General features: G+C 39.9%; 1 protein-coding gene across 1 annotated transcript in view; it reads right to left on the bottom strand.

Moving 5' to 3' along the window:
• MALL (mal, T cell differentiation protein like) overlaps positions 1-21,227 on the bottom strand; it is a 33,302-nt gene extending 12,075 nt beyond the window's left edge. Inside the window, exon 1 of the mRNA XM_075339429.1 lies at positions 21,034-21,227. Coding sequence (XP_075195544.1) covers positions 21,034-21,141 — 108 coding nt within the window. The 5' untranslated portion in view covers positions 21,142-21,227. The remainder of the gene's footprint in view (positions 1-21,033) is intronic.
• Positions 21,228-22,429: the final 1,202 nt, after the last annotated feature.

Raw genomic sequence — 22,429 nt, 5'->3', positions numbered from 1 at the left:
AAAACACACAAACACAAAGTGCCAAGGTCAGGTGACCCCTAAATCAAAAAATGGGATTCGGCCACAGAAAAAAGGTGGATGGGGGTGGGGAAGGGAGACCCTAATGACCCTCGATAAACCAGGTGTCCCTACCTGTCAATGGAGGGTGTGACACCTTAAGTTTTCAGGCGCCCCCGTTCCACGACGGCTATCCCTTTTCCTCACCCTAAAATTAGGGACAATACTACAAGATAAGGTGGAATAAAGGGAAAGGAAGTTGCCGCACCCAAAGAACAATGTAATGGGGTACAGTACACCAATATGTATTTTAAGCCTGACTCTTGGTATTATAATATACAACCATTAATGATAATATAAGATATCTGCAACAATTAGCTCATATAATAATCCTTTGGATCAAAAATCATAAGTATGCCAAAGGGAGCTACCAGGGTCCCCTCTCAATCAGAACAAGACCAGGTATTTAATACCACACGTAACCAATGTCTTATTGGGGTGCAATGAACCTCAGGTAGATATTAAATATAAGACAGAGAAGGGAAATAATGATAGTTTACTTCCCTGAAAAAGCAGGTCCTCATCCCTGCCTTGCCTCTATGCGTTTCTCCTTTCCAATTGAAGCTTCCTCAGGAGGTTTTGGGAGACAGCAGATCCTGTATGTGGTAAATCATGGCTATAGGCCTATATAGGTTATGTGTGGTATTAAATACCTGGTCTTGTTCTGATTGAGAGGGGACCCTGGTAGCTCCCTTTGGCATACTTATGATTTTTGATCCAAAGGATTATTATATGAGCTAATTGTTGCAGATATCTTATATTATCATTAATGGTTGTATATTATAATACCAAGAGTCAGGCTTAAAATACATATTGGTGTACTGTACCCCATTACATTGTTCTTTGGGTGCGGCAACTTCCTTTCCCTTTATTCCACCTTATCTTGTAGTATTGTCCCTGATTTTCGGGTGAGGAAAAGGGATAGCCGTCGTGGAACGGGGGCGCCCGAAAACTTAAGGTGTCACACCCTCCGTTGACAGGTAGGGACACCTGATTTATTGAGGGTCATTAGGGTCTCCCTTCCCCGCCCCCATCCACCTTTTTTCTGTGGCCGAATCCCATTTTTTGATTTAGGGGTCACCTGACCTTGGCACTTTGTGTTTGTGTGTTTTTTGGATTTTAATGAATTATTAATAAAACGTGTATTTTTAATAGAGGTTGAGGTAAATTGTTAACCAGTTTGTAATCTGCCTTACCTAGATTTTAATTTTCTACTGTAAGTCCTAATATCTACGAACTCATACTGAGCTAGGGAATCATAACACCAGGTCAGTTTTACTATATAAGCGGACATGGTAAATAAAAAAACACCAAAACGATTGTTGAATTGTATTTTCTTTGGCAATTTCATCACACATTTAATTTTTTTCCAGTTCCCCAGTACAATATGGGGCAGAATAAATGATGATTTTCAAAGGTACAACTTGTCCCACACAAAACAAGCCCTCATAGGGCTATATTGACGTAAAAATGTATGGTTCTTGGAAGAAGGGGTGAAAAAACAAAAACGGAAAATCACCCGGGGGGGAAGGGGTTAAAAGACTATTGTAAAAGTAGATCTTTAATATTTGAATCCACAACTAGAGGAGAGAATCACATGTTATATGTCTTAGATCCAAAAGAATTCAGATAAGGCCTCAAGCACATTCGCTACCATCCTTCCTCACGCCATTTTACCGTTGCTTACATTGGTTTTGCAGTTTAACCAAGCAGCAGCCATGATAGCTGCGGCACCTTAAAAATTTGCAGTAAAACCTTGTGCAATTTTTTTTTACGTGATTTTTTTGGCCATTCAGCAAATAACTAGGTAAAACTGCACCATGTGAATAAACCAATACGCAGATTTAAACAGAACAAAGTTAAATCACAAGAGAATTATTTATTTCACTACAAATGTAATTTAAGACAAATTTACTTCAGCTTTAAAGAGTAACCGTCGTTATAGTTTTCGTATTATTATTATTATTTTTTTTTCCATAAATTATTAGTACACATTAAAATATATTTATTATCTGAGAAATCAGTTTCTCCTCCTTGACTGATCTTTTAAACTTCTCAGTTCGCAGGTAAAATCGGTCTTTAGTGAGTACAGATTTTCTCATTACTGAGATAGGAGATGATGGTTGGTGCTCATAAAGTTCTATGCAAAACTGTAAGTGTTTCAGGAGAGCTTGCAGAAGAAAGTCTGTATATGCCTCCATCTCTTCCCTTCTCCATAGAATTTTAATAGCACTAACTGTCATCTCTTGTCTTAGTAATGGGGAAAACTGTCTTCACTAAACACAGATTTTACCCTTGAATTGAGAGTGGAAGATCGATCTAGAAGGAGAAAGAATCAGATTTCTCTGATAAGATATATTGCAAAGTTGCCTCTTTTCATGTGCCCTATTGATTTATGAAATAAAAAGTAACATGACATTTACTTTTAAATTATATAATTGTCCTAATGAACTCACACATTATAGATCAAAATTTCTTGGACATTCTAGACAGCCAATGTTATTGCAAAGAGGAATTGCTTAGCTATATTTCTTAAGATTACAGATATCTTCATTTTATCAGCTGCAATACCATTGGTTAAAATAACATTTGGGTTAGCGTATCACTCACTACTGCCCCTGAGGACTGGTTTCACTTACAAAATACACACTGACTACTAAAAAATACAATAATTTGGTTCAAGACAAATAATTCTCAAGGATAAAGAGTCGATCTGTAAAGGAATCTGTCAGCAGGTTTCGGCTACCTCATTATAGAAGCGACTTGATGTAGGCAAAGAGGCCCTGACTCCAATGATGTATCACTTAGATTACTGGGTGCAGCAGTTCTGACAAAGTCAGAGTTTTTAGATTTAGCAATGCAGCAGAGCTGAGAAAGCTGTCCCCACCCACACCAGGCTCTGTACATACAATGTCAATAAACAGTGAACTGCTTATGAGAAGAGGGGGAGCATCAGAATACCAGGCATGAGGCAATGTAGTTTGATAAATGATAAGGGCCTGGTGCTAAAATCATTGCAAGAAAACAACAGCACACAGCTTGATACGAGATGGATCCTTGAATTCTGTGTTTTAACCCCTATAATATGTTGTCTTTAGATTACATAACAAAAACCTGCTGAAAGATTCCCTTTAAATGTATAAAATGTAGTCACAATTATAAACATCCATAATCTAGCAATGCTATGAAGTTAAAATCAATATAAGGCTACCATGTATTATCATGACACCCAGGGGTCAGCTGCAGACCCCTGTGTCTGTTATCACAGTACTTCTGTGAAAACCGGCCCGTGACTGACGTTCATAGGAAACTGATTTTGTCTAAATAAAGCAATGCAGTGGTATTGCTGTGTATAGATCAAGTGATCAGACTATTGCAGTTTTTCGGCCTCCGCAACAACAGAAAAAAATGTAATAACAGGCGATCAAATCATAGTATATACCCCAAAATAATATAAATTAAAAATAATCAGCTCAGGGTACAAAAAACAAGCCCCCACATAGCTCTTTGACCCAAAAATTGAACACATTACAGCTCTCAGAAAGATTTTATTTTTCCAAAATTGCAGATGTTTTTTTCACAACTTAAATAATAAAACAAAAACTATATATGTTTGGCATCAACATAATCAACATAATCGTACTGACCTGGAGAATCACACTGCCAGGTTAGTCTTATAATAAAATGAACTTTGTAAATAAAAAAACTCAAATAACAATTTCACTTTTCCTGTTACTTTGCCATGCTTGGAATTTTTTTTCCCGCTTTCTATTACACCATATGATAAAATGTATTGTGTCATTCAAAAGTACTAGTTATTCACAAAAACAAGCGCTCACACAGCTATATTGATGGCAAAATAAAAGCGTTATACCTCTTAAGGCCCCGTTACACAGAGCGACATTGCTAACGAGATATCGCTGGGGTCACGGAATTAGTGACGCAGATACGGTCTCGTTAGCGACGTCGTTGCGTGTGTCACCTACGAGCGACCGCTAATGATCAAAAATACTCACCTAATCGTTGATCGTTGTTGACACGTCGTTCATTTTCAAAAAATCGTTGCTGGTGCTAGACGCAGGTTGTTCGTCGTTCCTGCAGCAGCACACATCGCTACGTGTGACAACCCGGGAACGACAAACAGCAGCGTTCCTGTGTCCTCCGGCAACGAGGTGGGCATGTCGTTAATGCGGCTGCTCTCCGCCCCTTCGCTTCTATTGGTAGCCCGCTTTGTAACGTCGCTGTGACGCCGCACGAACTGCTCCCTTAAAAATGAGGTTGTTCACCGCCCACAGCGACATTGCTAGGAAGGTAAGTACGTGTTACGTGTCCTAACAATATTGTTCGCCGCGGGTAGCGATTTGCCCGTGATGCACAAACGACGGGGGCGGGTGCTTTCACGAGCGACATCGCTAGCGATGTCGCTGCGTGTAAAGCAGCCTTTAGAATAAGGGGAGGAAAAACACGCATCTGATGAGGGACGTGTTTCTCCATGTCCCTTCCCACAAATCGTACCCCAGTTTGGAGTAAGATTTTTGGAGTAAGAAATGCAGAGGTCGTCATGAATTAGACAAGCCCGGATGTCCCACCCCAGCTCCACCTATTTTAATAAATCTGGTAGAAACCAGCCAAAAATATGCCAATAATTGCAAAGATCTTCCACAAATCCATGTTACGGAAAAAACTTTTTTACTTTTCAAAGCAAACTCTGGAGTAATCATTTTGCTGAATCAAGGCCTTTGACTCTGGATTAAGCACTTGAATAATTATTAGATCAAAAGTGTGTCGTGTTCTTGTTAAAAACTGAAATATCCTATAATGCTGTCTATTTAATCTCCTTTATTTTAAGGTCCAACTATGAGACCAATACACTCAAGACAAAGGGGAGGAGTTAGGAAGCACTCAGAGCAGAAAGACTGGAAAAGTCTCCAAGGTACAGGTGCAAATGTAGTGCCAAAGAGAATAGTGCTTTGCTTTTTTTATGACCCTTCTGGTCACATGGGTATGACATAAGCAAAGGTCCTTCTAGTCAGTTAGTAAAACGATTCTATAATAGATATAGCATAAATAACAGGGGAAGGGCGAACAGGCAGGGGGGCGGAAATCACTAAGAATACCCACCCCAGCTATAAGCTGCTGCAGCTGCTGTCATTCAAAAAGCTGCTCATTTTACATACTTTACTTGCTTGTGTTTCAAAACCTATACATCCGAGCTGACAACTAAAGATATGTATAGAGAATCAGCATGATAGTGCCAGTATAGCACTGGCTTTACGTTATATAGGAAAATACTAGTGTTTGGTGCACTTTAAGCCTTCACTGATCTAGTGCTTGGGGAAAAAACTGTTGACTGACACCTTTTAAATAATTACTCAGGGCATGAAGTAGCTATGAATAGTGTCTCTATTTACACCATCTAGCACAACAATGTTTTACATGGAAAAATTCATTATTTTCTATGGCACCAAAAAATCTGAATACAGATACACTAAATATGACAAGGGCATATTAACTCTGCTCAATGTATGAGACCTTCCAAGAAAATTAGGGCTTAAAAAAGAGAGCCAAAAACATAAGTATATTAAGCACAAATATAATTTATTGAAACATCAAAGAAATAAATATATTTGTTTAAATAAGTATATCTTAAAAGCATAGTGCGTGAGTTATCTTACAATTAAGGCTGGTACTCTGCGTGTTCCTGTCTCCCCAATGCACGTTTCGCCCTTTTCCATCAGGGGGTATCCCTGATTCATTTAGGATGGGCCTTTTTCTACTTTTGTGACACTTATGTAAACTATGGGACATTTCTCTTGAACAAGCGCACGGTGTTTATCATATGATACCTGCTGTTAGTGTATACAGAGGAGGGGTCTGGTATATTCTGCAGTGTTCTTTAAATTTAACCCATAGCACTATGCTTTTAACATATCCTTGTTTGAATTGATCAAATGTATCTATTTGATGTTTCAATAAATTATTATATACAAGCCACGGTGATTTAACTAGAACTGCATGTGCATCCCCCCTTCCTCTCGGGCCGGTCATTTCGGAACAGTTTAGCCACACAGGCAGTTCTAGTGAAATCACCAGCGGCCGCAGCCTGTGTTATGGATTGAGATGCAGCCGCCTGCCCTTACTGCATGTGTCAGCAAAATTGGCTTAGCATGTCACCTCTGAAACGCATGTCATATGTTAACCATCACTGGTCTAGGAGGTAAGTACCTTTTTTATTTCATTTATGGCAACATCTTTATTCTACTTCTTTTTGACAATATTTTATTCTGAACAAATAAGTTGGTATGTTCGCTTATGTCAATAACTGTAATAAATCCACTGAAACTGCAAATATGTGGCATAAAAAGAACAGAATTAGCTAATCAGATCAGTGCATTCCAGAAAAGAAGTGCTACACCCAAAGCATTACCGATCGGTGCTGGACACATTCCTTTTAATCAATTCATTTTTAAGATAACACGTGACTGAAAACAAACTATGTAGCATTTGGGATGACACGGAGATGTGCAAAAGGGTGGATAAGAAACTCCTAAGGCAAACACGAAATAAGAAGTGAGTCATTCGTATCACCACGGTGGAAGCAGTCTTATAATAACAGGTGCAGCATTACTTTAGCATTTAATTAACATGCAATTAATCAGTTAAAATTGCAAAATCCATGGCAGGGTTTGCTGACTGCTTCAATGTATTGTATTTATGTATTTATCATCTAACTTTATATTGGATCATTAGAGAATTTAGTTATTACAAAGCAAAAATTGTCTTAATATAATGATTTACAGTATTTATCTGGTCACGAGCCTGTAGTGACAGGAAAACAATGTAGATGGAAGAGTAAGATGCTACAATGTAGCCTGGGGAAAGAAAACAGTGGCTGCAATATTGTAGAGGGTGGGAGGATAAGTTATCAACATATGGAGCAATGTATAGAAATGATAAAATTATAGACATAACACCAGCGTATGTTAAAGAGGTTGTACACCCCGCACCTTCACTGATCTGCTGTTTTTGTTGCTGGAAATGCTCATTTGTGGAGCTGCCTCATCAACTGAAAGTGTCAATAGGAGGCGGGTGTTCAGTACCCAGCCATGGCTGCTATCAGAAGGTAGAGTAGCTCAAGAACTGAGCAATTCTGGCTGCCGGAATCGAGAGTAGCTGATCGGCCGGGGTGCTGGGTGTCGGACCATGGCCAATCAGACATTGGTGACCTAGTCTAAGGGCGGCTTTGCACGTTGCAACATCGCACGTGCGATGTCGGTGGGGTCAAATCGAAAGTGACGTACATCCGGCGTCACTTTCGACATCGTAGTGTGTAAATCCTAGATGATACGATTAACGAGCGCAAAAGCGTCGTTATCGTATCATCGGTGTATTCTCCGACATTTCCATAATGCCGGTGCAGAGACAGGTACAATGTAGTTCCTCATTCCTGCGGCAGCACACATCGCTGTGCGTGAAGCCGCAGGAGCGAGGAACATTTCCTACCTGCCTCCCGGTTGCAATGAGAAGGAAGGAGGTGTGCGGGATGTTTACATCCTGCTCATCTCCGCCCCTCCGCCGCTATTGGCCGCCTGCCATGTGACGTCGCTATGACGCCGCACGACCCGCCCCCTTACGAAGGAGGCGGGTCGCCGGCCAGAGCGACGGTCGCAGGGCAGGTGAGTGCATGTGAAGCTGGCGTAGCGATAATGTTCGCTACGCCAGCTATCACAAGATATTGTACCTGCGACGGGGTCGGGGACTATCGCGTGCGACATCGCAGCATCGGCTTGCGATATCGCAACGTGCAAAGCCTGCCTAAGGATAGGCCAGCAATGTAAAAGCAGTGGATAACCTCTTTAATTTCTTTAAAGGTAACCTGTCATGTCAAAAATCAATATTAACTTCCAGATATTGGGTTAATCTGAGGATTAATAGTGCTCTAAAGCTGACCACCTGCCACATTGAAAGCCCAGCTCCATAGAAGAAGTTAACTTTATTCCTCCTGACCGCCTCCGGTGTTTAGTCATGGCTTAGTATATAGAGAGCGGCAGCTGTAACCGCACCCTGCACTGACTGACAGCCGGCTCAGCACTGATATACTGCACTGGGAGCTGTCAGTCAGTGCTGGGAGTGGTCACAGCTGCACTAATTAATGAGCCGTGACTAAAGCGCCTGCGGCCACATCTTAATGACTGAAACTGAAAGGCTGACAAGAGGAATAAACTTTATTTCCTCCTGGTAGCCAGGCTTTTAGTGTGGCTGCTGCAAAGCTTTAGAACACTCGGTATAATTATTGAATTTCAGCAGTTCTGTGCTAAAGAAAAAAGGCCAACATATCGGTCTAGAGACAAATAAATATGTGTTGAAGAGGTCGTAAAAGTTAGTCTGCAGTTAAAAGAATTATTTACTGACCATAAAGCAGATCTGACTTCAGATTTTACAATACAAACTGCGTAAATTACAAACTAGATATGTTATAAATAATAAGACTGGTGTGTATACTTTGAAAACCCATGTCAGAATGTCTGTATAATCCTCATACTAAGATAGTCCACATACAGAATTAAAAGTTTCATGTGTCCAAATGTATTAAGTCTCTGTCCACCCAGCCTGACAGCTGCAGCTTGTACAGAGCACTGTGAGACCTCAGCAGTAGCAGCAGGGAGGAGGGACACTGAGGAGCTGTCAATTAAAATTTTGAGTTAAACTTCATAAAATATTAGGCTCTGTTCACATGTCCAGTTGTCATATATTTATAATGGATGCCATATTAAATAAAAACTGGATGCATTAGGCCCCTTTCACACGTCAGTGATTCTGGTACGTTTGTGCTTTTTTTTTTATACATACCAGAATCACTGACATACGCAGACACATTCTAATCAATGGGTCTGCTCACACATCAGTGATTTTTCACTGAATGTGTCTCCGTGCAGCGTACACCCGTGGCCGTGATTCTGCACGGAGACAAGTCAGTTTTTTTCTGGAATCACTGATGACCCACGGATCACACTATGGTGTGATCCATGTGTGATCAGTGAAACACTAACCAGAAAATCAGGGACATATAAAATAATAAACAATTTTCAACTCACCTTGCCTGCGATTCGCTGTGCAGCTTCTGCTGCTAGGTTGATTTACTGGTCCTGAAGAAGAGGTCTTAGACCTTGAAACGCATAGACCCATGGAATAAAAGATTGTTTAATTTATCAACATCTCCTTCTGGATTACTGGCGGATTGCGCGGGTTTAACCCCTTCTCCCTCTCCACTTTGAAGTCAGCTTCTGCTCTCGGCAGCCCCTGCCTGGCTCATGAATATTCATGAGAGCAGGAACAGCCATCCAGGAAGTAGCTGCTGAGAGCGATGGACGGACGCTGCAGAGCCGAGGAGTTCAGCACCATGGGCAACAGGAGCGAAGGCAGGTGAGTAATGTCCATATGCAATCACGGATCACGGATTGCACATGGACAACCCACGTGTGCTGTGAATCACGGAACATGGAGGGACATGTGCGTGTTTTACACGTCAGTGAAGAACGTCAGTGTTTTTCACTGACGTGTGAAACTGGCCTTACAAACAGCGTAAAAATGGTTGCACACTTTAGTTTAATTTTTGCAACTGTTTTTGATGCATTCATAAAAGATTTATAATTACGTAATGTGTCTCTGAACGCTCCTAGTGTTCTGGTCATGCGCAGTGCTTAAAAAAAAAGGTCCAATAAAGGATGACATAATAGTTGACTATCCATTGTGATTTACTTCACATAGGCTTCGGTTTCAGAAAAAAAATGATCCCGTTGCAATCTGTTTTTTGGGACAGGACAAAAAGGTTGTGCACGCTAAATTTGATGATTGAGATTAAGAAAAAAACAGAATGTATCTTCATTGGAGTAAGTGGAAAACATTTCAAGACATTTCTATCATTCAGATGAATGGATTCTGTACAGGATTATTTTATTTCCTGGATCCAAAAGTAAAAAAAACTACTAGACATAGTACATAGTTTATATAGCCATTACAGATGGTGAACAGTTTTATACAGGCATTATGACATGGATTTTCAAAGTGCATACACCAGCTTCACCAGGGCTGAAAGATCTATTTACTAAAGGCCGCTTTACACGCAACGACATCGCTAACGAGATGTCGCTGGGGGTCACGGAATTCGTGACGCACATCCGGCCTCGTTAGCGACGTCGTTGTGTATGACACGTACGAGCGACCGCTAACGATTCAAAATACTCACCACATTGTTGATCGCTGACACGTCGTTTATTTTCAAAAAATCCTTGATCTTCTGGGACGCAGGTTGTTCGTCGTTCCTGAGGCAGCACACATCGCTACGTGTGACACCCCGGGAACGACGAACAACAGCGTTCCTGCGTCCTCCTGAAACGAGGTGGGAGTGACCTTAATGCGGCTGCTCTCCGCCCCTCCGCTTCTATTGGTTGCCTGCTGTGTGACGTCGCTGTGACGCCGCACGAACTGCCCCCCTAGAAAAGAGGTTGTTCGCTGCCCACAGCAACGTCATTAGAAAGGTAAGTATGTGTGACGCGTACCTCCGATATTGTTCACCACAGGCAGCGATTTGCCCATGACGCACAAACAACGGGGGCGCGTGCGATCGCTAGCGATGTCGCAGTGTGTAAAGTGGCCTTAACATTTGTCGTATGCATTGTAAAATCTGATGTCGCTGTAAATAGCTAGTGGATTTGTCCTATTGAAAGAAAACATGGTGCCAATAAGAGAGTTGTTCATTGAAACAAATGTAAAGGTTTGTCAAACTCCAGAAAGAAATCCAACAAGTAATGTGGCAAACAATGTTTTTTGTTTATATTAAGGTCAGTTTAATTTGGTGCAAGTATAAACAAATGTTATGATAGAAGAACATCAAGACTAAGGAAGATGTCAAAATGTCAAAATAGAAAACTCAAAGAAATAAGCCCATAGAAAAGAACAAACCAAAAGAAACACAAAAAGATAGAAAGCAGTCAAAGTTTGGGTCAAAACTGTAGAATTTGGCTAAATTAAGTGGAATTTCCATAGAGAAAAGCCAAATGAAAACCAGGACTGAGGATGCATTTACATCATCCGATTATGTGACGTTAAACGATGGCGATTGGTAAATATTGACTGATCGGTGGTCATCTAATAGTCTTTTTACACTAGCAGACCGCTCTTCAGAACGCTCAGTGGTTAGTGTTGCAGTCTTGAAGTGCTGGGGTCCTGGGTTCAAATCCCACATCCCACCAAGGACAACATCTGCAAGTCATTTGTATGTTCTCCCTGTCTTTGCGTAGATTTCTTCTGGGTTCTCCAGTTTCCACCCACACTCCAAAACTGATAGGGAGTTTAGATTGTGAGCCCCAATGGGGACAGTGTTGCTGATGTATGTAAAGTGCTGTTGAATATGTTAGCATTATATAAAAATAAAGATTATTATTATTAATGAACTATAATAGATTTCTCAGTGCCATTGTTCTCGGCAGAGCAAGTCCCGTTTATACAATGATATCATCATCATATCATCTGACAAATGCTGGATGATGGGCAACCTATTTGCACTGCACAGCTTTTGTGAAAAGAGCATTGTTAGCAGGGCTGGCAGTGGGGGGAGGAAGATTTCGCGATTTTCCAGTGCCACCATTAAATAAGGCCCCTTAAGCTGGGGTCACACTAAACGACAGCAACAACGACGTCGCTGTTACGTCACCATTTTCTGTGACGTAGTAGCGACCTTGTAAGTCGCTGTTATGATCGCTGCTTAGCTGTCAAACACAGTAGCCGAAGCAGCGATTATAACGACACGCGTCGCTGTGCTGCAACATGTGCAGAGAGCAGGGAGCCGCGCACACTGAGCGCTGGCTCCTTGCTCTCCTAGCTACAGTACACATGGGGTTAATAAACCCGATGTGTACTGCAGCTACATGTCACAGTGCAGAGAGCAGGGAGCCGCGCACACTGCTTAGCGCTGGCTCCTTGCTCTCCTAGCTACAGTACACATCGGGTTAATTACACGATGTGTACTGCAGCTACATGTGCAGAGAGCAGGAGCCGGCGCTGGCAGCGTGAGAGCGGCGGAGGCTGGTAACGAAGGTAAATTTCGGGTAACCACCTTGGTTACCCGATGTTTACCTTGGTTACAGCTTACCGCAGCTGCCAGATGCCGGCTCCTGCTCCCTGCTCGCTTCATTTCGTCGCTCTCTCGCTGTCACACACAGCGATCTGTATGTCACAGCGGGAGAGCGACGACCAAAAAATGAAGCTGGACATTCAGCAACGAGCGGCATCCTCACAGCAGGGGCCAGCTCGTTGCTGGATGTCACACACAACGACAGCGACGGGACGTCGCTGCAACGTCACAGAAAATGGTGGCGTAGCAGCGATGTCGTTGTCGCTGTGTGCGACACCACCTTTAGCGATTACAAGCAGGAACTGCACTGATAATACTAATCCTGCATTATCAGTTAGATTTGCAATGTTAAAAGTGCCACAGGATCTTTGGTGACTTCATAGTCATGTGTCCATCATGTGACCAAAAGACCTGTTCCCTGCAGGAGTCTAGAAGAACTAAACAGGAGACAGGCTGTTGAGCTCTATATGTATTTGTATATGTTCTATGTGAATATACATTTATGTGTATGTGCTATGTGTATATACGTGTGTATGTATGTTCTCTGTGTATATACATATGTGTATCTGTGATTTGTACCGTATATTTACAATGAAGTGAAACACTGTGTGAACATTCTTTCAGTGTGATCATTCCAAAATGTTGTATTATTTATTTAGTCTCCCCATGTCCCAGGTGAATAACACTTCTGCGCTCATGTGATATCCTGTTGTTAAAGATAATCTATTACTTCCTGAGAAAATTCATGAGATAAAGAGAAACCAAGATATTACCCTTCTCAAATGTTTATAATTAGAAAAAGTATTAAAAAAACTACAATAATTCAGTAATAAAAGCTCTGACCCTGAAAGATAGATAGGCAGAAGTCGTGCTCTCTAATATCTCACAATATAGATAGCGGTGTGCAGCATCGGAGTGGCTACCGGAGGAATCTCTAGTAATGCCAGGCCTGGATTCAGGTACCTGCAGTGCACTCCGGAGCTCTCACCTGTGCTCCGGCGTGCAGCCGAGACTGTACCGCAAGCGCAGAGTGATTGATTCCCCCGGCGCTTGCGGTTCAGTTCATGTCAGCTGCAGACAGGCCAGGGTGATCTCCGGTGCTCTCACCTGAATTCCGGAGATCAGCCCGGCCTGTCTGCACCTGTCATGAACTGAACCGCAATCGTCAGGGAATCAATCACTCGGCGCTCGCAGTACAGTCTAGGCTGCACTCTGGAGATCAGGTGAGAGCTCCGGAGTGCACTGCAGGTACCTGAATCCAGGCATGGCATTACTGGAGATTCCTCAGGTAGCTAGTTCGACGCTGGTGCTGTGAACCTTCCCGCCTCTGAGTTGGGAGATACCATATGAATTCCTTCATTATATTCTGTATAACTGCATCACTACTAAATGGAAAAACAGGTCAAATTTTTTAAGTTCAGATGATGTATAGAGTCCACTCACATTCACCTCTTCTTACCCCTCAAAGTTGGTATCTCCCAGACAAGAGAAGTTCACCAGCTTTTGCGCTGATGCTGGAAAAAATTAAGGAAAAACCTTTGCCTGTATGACTGAGGAAGATCATCTGATTTGTCAAGGATGTGTGTTTGAGAAAAGTCTTCTAATCTAACTTTTTGTCACTTTGTGTTTTACTCAGAAGCGATAAGTCTTTAGAAGGTTTTAGAAGATATTCTTAAATAAAATGTTAAAAGTACGGTAGTTCAGATATTTTTTTACTTATTGATATATTATGCACTGTTCACACAAGCCTGCCAAAAATTACACCCGAAATTACAGTAACACACCCATTATTGTAATGTGTCTTGTTCGCGCTCCTGTTCTTGAAAAACTGGCTGAGAATATATGAAAATAATTATAGAGCAAGAAAGAAAAATTACAGGAAACGAGCAATTCAACACAATGGGTAAGTTCCTTAAAGTGTAACCGTTGTTTTAATTTTTATTTCATAAAATAATAGTGAACATGAAAATAAACAACTTTGTAATATATCTTATCAGAAAGAAATCCTTTTGTCTCTGCCAATATTAATTAGGTGATTCTATGTAGATAGAGGAGGGAGGAGGGGGCAGAGCTATGACTCTAGCTCCTCCCTCTGACTCTAGCTCCTCCCTCCTCCTGTAGTCATGGAATCTCCTCAGTACCAACTGCCATCTTCTATCTCAGTAATGTGAAAGTCCAGATTTTAGCTCAGAATTGAGATTTTTGATAATCACTGATCAATTCTGGCAGAGAAAAAAGCAGATTTGTTTGATAAGATATATTACAGAGTTGCTTATTTTCATGTCTATTATCGATTTATGAAATAAAAAAATTAACTCTAAGTACAATGTCTAGTAAATGAGGATTTTTCACTTTTAGATCATCAAGTACCTACAGTAGTGGATTGTACCACCCGCCTAATTTCTTCAGTTCAGTGTTATTTTCACCACTTCTATCCACCTAATGTTAAAAAGGTAAAAATGTGATTGGAAGGGCATGTAATATACAAAGCCCTTCATAGGCTAATGGGTTCCCAAAGCAAGAGGACCACATAGCAGATCATCACTGGGGCCTACTGCTGTCTAGATGAAAAACTAGATCTAAAAAAGCATTGCTTGATGGACCTAGATAATATTTGGCGCTATGCACACTTTTTGTTGGTGGTTTTTAGATGCATGCTCTAGCAGACCGTTTTTATTATATAGAAAAGTCTAACATAATTTGGTTTTCTACATATAGAAATATGGTAAAAAAAATAGATAATTGGTAAATACATTTTTTAAAGTACATTACATGTATCAGAGGTAAATTTTTTGGGGGAACAGAGCATGGTCTGAACAGAGACCGTCATCAGTAATATGAGGTATACATATTAGACTTCCTGTGTAATCTAGGCACTTAATCAACCTAATATATATATGAGAACTGCCAGGGCTACCATTTTTGGAAAACCTACAAAGTTTTTAGACTTTCAATGTAGAAACCAGAAGTTATAAAAGTTTCTTACTGTTGCCACTATGTATACCATTAAAAGTTCAAGGCAGATCAGTAATAACACAGGTAAGGAAAATTTGGGTTTCTGAAAATTGTTTTAAATCCAATGACTAATTTTTATGTTTTCTTATGCCCTGATTTATAAAAGACAAAAACAAAAACACTTCTATTTCTATCCATCACGAATGAATTTTGAACAGAATGTGCCTAAAATTACGTACAAGTGAGATTCTTGCGCCTCTTCCCTTTCTCTTCAAAGCTTCTCTTGATACCTTTTTTCTTATAGAAAGCCTGTAGACCTTCTCTATGAAGCATCCAGCAGTTGTCCCCCATCACATAAACGTTCTTTGTATTGTTGTTCATCTATCTTTGTATTGTTGTTCCATCTCCTTGATATCCTGATGAAATCTCTCTCCTTGCTCATCGCTAACAACACCAAGGTTTTCGGGAAAGTAGTCCAAATGGGAATGTAAAAAATGTAATCTTAAATTTATCAGATAACCCAAGGCTTTGAAATGTTTCAGAATGTTCTCCCCAAATGGACTTAAATTTTGGATCTTTGTTGTTACCTGGAAATTTCTTCTCAACTTTATTAAAAGAATCTAAAGCCCTTTTCTCAACAGCTTTCATTTATGTCTCAACCATGAGTTTCTGAATATCTAGACCCACAAAAATGCTTTCCTTCAGTTTTGCTTCAGAATGTATCTGACATTTGATACACAGGTACTTAAAAGTCATTCTTTCTTTCGGGAGAGCTTTCACAAACTGCTTCATCAGTCCAAGCTTAATATGGAGTGGTGCAGGAGAACTTTAGGGGGATCAACTAAACTTTCTGCAACTATGTTCTTGAGTTCGGGTTGCAAAGATGTTCTCGTTGGCCAACTTTGTTGGCTTCAGTGATGAATCCTTTCCCAGCTGTCTCATTCACACAAAAAGCATGGATATTTTGTGTATCCTCCTTGCTAACCAAGGAGCAAAGAGAGATATTTCAGATCATCACATATTGACCATCCTTAATCATCTTAATTAAGTTTCATGAGAATAAACTCTAAATTCTCATAGTTTTCCGTCAAGGGTACTGAATAGTCTACAGGCACTGAGGCTCATGCAGTCGCACAGATGTCGGACTTTTTTGGGGATGAATCAATAAAGAGTCTCCACCCGCTCACATTGTACTAAATGTTAATTTTTTTCTATCAGCCCTGGAACATCACTGCAATGCACCTAAGCAACATCTGGAGAAAAGTATGCAAGTAGTTCCTTTCGGAACTCTATGGAATTCTATTCTTTTGAAAGCCTATGTGAAAAAACTCTACGTGATGAATTTTTTTGTGATATTTTTATGAGCTCAGCCATCAAGAGTATATAAAATTCACCTCTTACTTTTCAAACAATTTTACCCTTGCAGACCTGTTTAATAGCATTTCATAAATAAAGCTATTTCTGGATCAGTGTCCTTTCCCTAGGGTGTGAGACACAGGGTGTGTCACCAAATGTCTCAACTAAGGTGTGCTCATCTTACTAGGGAGCACAAGGTGCGGGCAAGCCTTAAAATATGAATACAGATAAATGTCAGCAGATCAATCATTTATTTATTTCGTAGCTTATAATGTGATGTAGTGTGACAGTAAAACACCCTTACGTTTCCAAGGTGTTATTTAACACGTAAAGAAGCTATCTTTTTATGTTGCTTTTGCTGTATATATAGGTATTTCATTAAAACATTTAAGTAACACTGTGCTAAAAAAAAGTGCTAAACATTGTGCAAAACAAAAAAGTTCCATCCAGTATTTGTAGAGTTATTATCTTGTACTACAAGAAAAGGGCAAATACATTTGGAAACAGTAGAAGTATTGGGGATGGCATCTCTAATTAACCTTCTCTGGTTTTTGTGTGGCCATCCATAGCTAGTGAGATCAGCAGGATCTTAACGGTAACCGGATACAAACTATAACCGCCCCCCCCCCACTCTTTCAAATCATATATATGACTACGTAGCCCTTTTTAAGATAAGCTATCTGATCCTATTATGACCCAAAAGATCTCCTCTAGCAAGAAGAAAACAGATTTTGATATCAAATCTGTAAGTGCACTGGGGCATAAGGATGCACTTACAGCTCCTCAGCCTCCGCTGTATTTCCTACCTAGCAGTACCCTCCTCTGGCTGATTTATAGGTGATGGCTGTTTGCCAAAGCAAAGACATGTCAATCAGTTGGGGATCAACTGTAATATCCTTAAAAGAGCAACATAATCATATCTCTACTTCTATTGTCAATTTTATTAGAAAAGCTTTTCAAAAACCTTCAACCTGATAGATAAATGAGGGAGGGGCATAGACAAACAAAAATGTGAACAGATTAAGGAGCATGAAGGTGCGGGGTAGGTAAGGTATGCAGGATCCCAGAAGGTCTAGGTGACAAATAGTTGTTCTCCAGCTCCTTTCACAAACATTTCCTTTCTGATGTCATTTTCTTTATATGCATCATCACTTTTGTAGACCAGATCTTGCACCACCTAAAACATGCTAACAATTACCTTTCATAGTTCAACAGATTAAAAAAAACATCTCTAAAGCCAAAGATCATATCTCTATTCAGTATTTAGCAATCTAGTCTTTCATTGCTGGGGTCATGGCTTCCCGTCTTCGGTCTTTATCCAGCCCTATCATAAGCACCCATGCGAAGCCAAGATAACTAAACAACCTTGTTGGCATCACCTATTACATTGACAACACTGAATTACCAGGAGGATCAGAAAGACATGTTGTCATTGGAAACCAATAATAGCAAAGTTACAAGATGCCTAAGCTTTATAGAGGTTATTAGTTTAAGAATGAGGAGTAGGAGTTATATTGCAATGGGATATTATAGTAATTTTTGGTATCTTTTATTTAAGTGACCATTCTAATATCATGGGTTATCCAAAATGGACCACCCTTTTTAAGGACTGCATGCCACTTACCAACAAATATAGCCATGATTTGCCTAACAGACCAAATGTCTTCTATATCAGGGATCCCCAACCTCTGGCTCGAGAGACACTTGTAGGTTATGGGCCTGTGATATGTGGCTGGCTGCCGTCTGCCATCTTGGTGCATTAGCACCAAAACTAACAAATAGCTATTAAGAACAGGTCTCCATGTAAGAATACCAAAAGAAGGTAAGGTCAGAAGCCATGGATGCAAGTATAGGGGATGTGATTATACAGAAAATGGGAACCCTGGGTGTCACTACTCTGGGAGGCAGGAGCTGGATGTCACTACTGGGGGGAGGGAGGGCATCTTATTGGGGCTCGCAACCATCTTTCAGAGGTGAACGTGGTTCTCAAGCTAAGAAAGGTTGGGGATCACTGGTCTATATGGTATGGATGCTTGCCTTTGGAGTCGGTTATAGTGAAAACGTTAGCGTGTAAAATGGATTCTTTATTTTCTAGTCAGCCTAACAGAGTTTGTGGTATATGCCCACAATTTCTCAGATCCAATAAGATTTTTAAGTAATTTGCCAAAGAAAAAAACTAAAGTCATATAATGACAAATATGAATGTGTTGATGTCACAGTAGATGACATGACGGGACAGAGTAGAAGAAGTATAGTAGCTTAATCATACTGCCTAACAATCCATGAATGAAGGCTTAATATGCTCAATTATCATGCAATTTTCTATAATTAAATACCAACAATTCTTATTAGCACAAGGAAGTACAAGAAGCAATTGGATGAAACTAAAAGGAAGGAGATTCAGATTAGAGATTAGGAAAAACTTTCTGACAGTGAGGGCAGTCAGGGAGTGGAACAGGCGACCATGGGAGGCGATGAGCTCTCCATCAATGGAAATCATCAAGCGGAAGCTGGATAAACATATAGTTGGGATGATTTAGGAAAACCTGCACTCACAGGGGATTGGACCTGATGGCCTTTGATGTCCCTTCCAACTCTACTATTCTATGATTCTAAATTTTAGGACTTTTTCTTAGATATAGACAGTGCTAAGATGATATTATGATATCCCATTGCATGGTAAAAGTACTGCTGGCCAAAGCATGGTTAACAATTCAAGCATATAACTATTGCTAGTATATTGCCCTACCCTAAATTTTGAGATTTTCCTAAGAATTTCCACCTAAGATTTTTCACCTGGGTTGACAAATGCTGATGGCAATGTCAACTTTCTCACTGAAGAAGAAAACATGGCTCATATGGAAAGATGAGGATGTGACAGGGACTTTCCATTGGGAAATGAGTTGAATGTACAGGATTAATAAGCATTACAGACAAGAGGGGCACTTAAAAAGTTAATATGTTTATTTCCTTTGTAATATGAATAATAGCTAAATGCCTCCGAGTGGTAAATTTCAAAAACATATAAAAATGTTAAATCAAGACAGCTAAATACACAATATGCAGATACCAAGCTGTTTGCTTGATGCATTTAATAACAGGTGAGTAATTTCTGTTTAGTGGGTGGCACCTGCGACACCAAAAAATAAATAATGACAGAGAAAAAAATGGACCTTGTACTGACTGTATTCAGCCTGCGAGAGCCATAGTGGCAGACATAACCCAATGATCCGAAGAACTGGTGCATATTATTAGACAATCCTAGTTCCCTTTTTGGACCAATAGGTATGTCTTGATCCTCATTTGATGGGCACTCATATCATCGCATCCTACCTTATTCAATCAAGAACACATTGCTGACTCAAACAGATTGCTATTTTGCCCTTCTACTCCTCCATCCCCACACTGTTGGCCAAATGCCTCCTGTACTTTAAGAGGGTTTCCCACAAACAAAGTTCATTTTAATCAATAGATCTTGAAATAATAATAATTTCCACAGTTAGATGTGTTAAAAAAAGTTCCTGTGCCGAGATAATCTTATGTATGTGTCCCTGCTATGCACTGTGTAATGGCCGTGTCTGACCGTACAGGAACATGGTCTGATCATAACACATCTCCTGGGCAGGGCAGGAAAGCAAAAGCATATACAGACATTACAGCAAGGGATCAAAGCTGATTCTTTCTGTGAGGTAAAACATTTCCTTTATAGATTTTAAAAAATGTTTTACTTCAAAGAAAAACATATTTGCTGTCCCGTGCTACAATGTCTGTATATTTTTTTTCTTTCCTTCCCAGACTAGGAGCTGTGGTATAATCAGACTATGTTTCTGTATGGTCAGACACGGCCATTACACAGTACATAGCAGAGGCACATATATAAGATTATGTCAGCACAGGAACTTTTTTTTTTTAACACATCCAATTGTGGAAATTATTATTCCAAGATCTATTGATTAAAGTGAACTGTGTTTGTGGGTAAATCCTTTTAATATTCTCCATACATTGTCAATTATCCAACATCACAATGGTAAGACCAGGCTAAATATTCAATCAGTATATTAGTTATAGAATCGCTGTAAACGCTGTTTTCTTAATTCTTAATTTTTCTATTTGTTCTTTACTCTTATTATTCTACTATTAGTACCGGATCATGCTGTGTACGGACATTTAACTTTTGTGAATTCGAGATACAAATCCTAATGTAAACGTCTTACTATATATTGCCCAAATTTCTTCAATCATTTTTTTAAAATACACTACTGAAAAAATTACAAAGGATATTTTAACTATTTAGTATCCAATAACAATACTTTTTCTGATCCAGTAAGTATTGTAGATTTACGGTATATAGACAGGTGACAGGCAGCCACATCAGCACCTGTAAAGTATCAGCAAAACTTCTTCACTATGGAATACTGAGCTATAAAAGGAAACTTTGAGTTGAGACTTGTTAAGACTTGCTGAGTATTTAGTTCTTCCTAAGAATTTAGAAGAAAACTCAAGACACAGTAAAACTAGAATGCGTAACTTACCAGTTCAGGAATCATAAATGCGTATGGAAGTGTTCTGAAAACCCCAAGTCCATAGGGAATATCCGGCACTTCAAGGCCGGATGGCATTTGAATTCCTTGTGTTGCCATGTTACCCCGTAGTTGACAGTGCTATGTCAGAGGTGTCTGCTGTGTCGCTCCCCTGGCTATCTGTGCACCGAACATATCAATCAGTTAGGTTTAAGATGTTATACTGCCGAGGGACACACCTACTGTACACCGACGTACTAGATTGAAAAACCTGTTTTGTACCTCTCAGGCCCATCGAGATAACAAGGGCATGGTGATCTGTGGTTAATCCGTCAGGCAGCGAATGATTATGAAATATGCAATTAATTTATGACTTTAACAAGTGGCATTTCTATAGAGTAAATATTAAAGGAATTAATCCTGAGCAGAAAAATGTTTAAGGAATTATTCTGAGGATTTAGTAATAGAATGGTAGAAAACAAATTGATGAATAATGATAAAATCTTCATATATATATTTATTGTAATAACCAAATATGTAGGCAAATAAACTACAAAAATGGAAAGTTTTTTTTTAAATAAAAAGGGAAATTTTCATATTTCATATACTGTCAAATAGTGATGAGCGAGTACTACCATGCTCGAGTGCGCAGTACTCGTAACGAGGAGTTGGATGCTCGGATGGGTGTGACTCGTGTACCAAGTATAATGGAAGTCAATGAGGGACTCAAACATTTTTCCTGAAGGGCTTCAGGAAAAATGTTTGAGTTCCCCATTGACTTCCATTATTCTCAGGTACATCCAACTCCTCGTTACGAGTACCAACCACTCAAGCATAGTAGTGCTCACTCATCACTAATAATATTGTAAGGGCTCAATCTCTGTTGATCCAGATAACAACAGAGCAGAGATCCTTTGAGCATTTCTCCTGCACAGCAACGTACCCAGTCATGTTCTATGCAGGGAAGCGCGATACAGTTTAGTTCATGTAAATAGGGCTATGTTCAGGGTTGCCAACAATTTTTATAGCATTCTTTTACTTATAGGCTTTCCAGGAATTTACCGTCAGTTGGCATCCCTTACTGTGATGTATTTCCCAGCATTACAATCAAATGAGCATAGAGGTACAATATAGATCCACAACAGCTATTCATTTTATGATGGGTTTGTTTGTTTTTTTAAAGTGACTGTGTCATCAGCAAATTACCTATTGTTTAAGGGTATGTACACACTTTGCTTTTTGACGTTTTTCTTGCATTTTTCCCGCAATGTCTCATGCACATATTACCTTTTCCTTGCAAATTTGCAGCTGATTTAAATCTGTAGCAAGTCATTTTTGCAAGGTTTTTGCTGCAGATTTCACCCAAACTAATCACTGGGGAAAAATTCACAACAAAAAACTCATACAA

This window comes from Anomaloglossus baeobatrachus, chromosome 3 (genome assembly GCF_048569485.1).
Source record: "Anomaloglossus baeobatrachus isolate aAnoBae1 chromosome 3, aAnoBae1.hap1, whole genome shotgun sequence".
Classification (NCBI taxonomy): Eukaryota; Metazoa; Chordata; class Amphibia; order Anura; family Aromobatidae; genus Anomaloglossus; species Anomaloglossus baeobatrachus.
The sequence above is the reverse complement of the archived record's forward strand: the minus strand, read 5'-3'. Positions and strand labels throughout refer to the sequence as shown.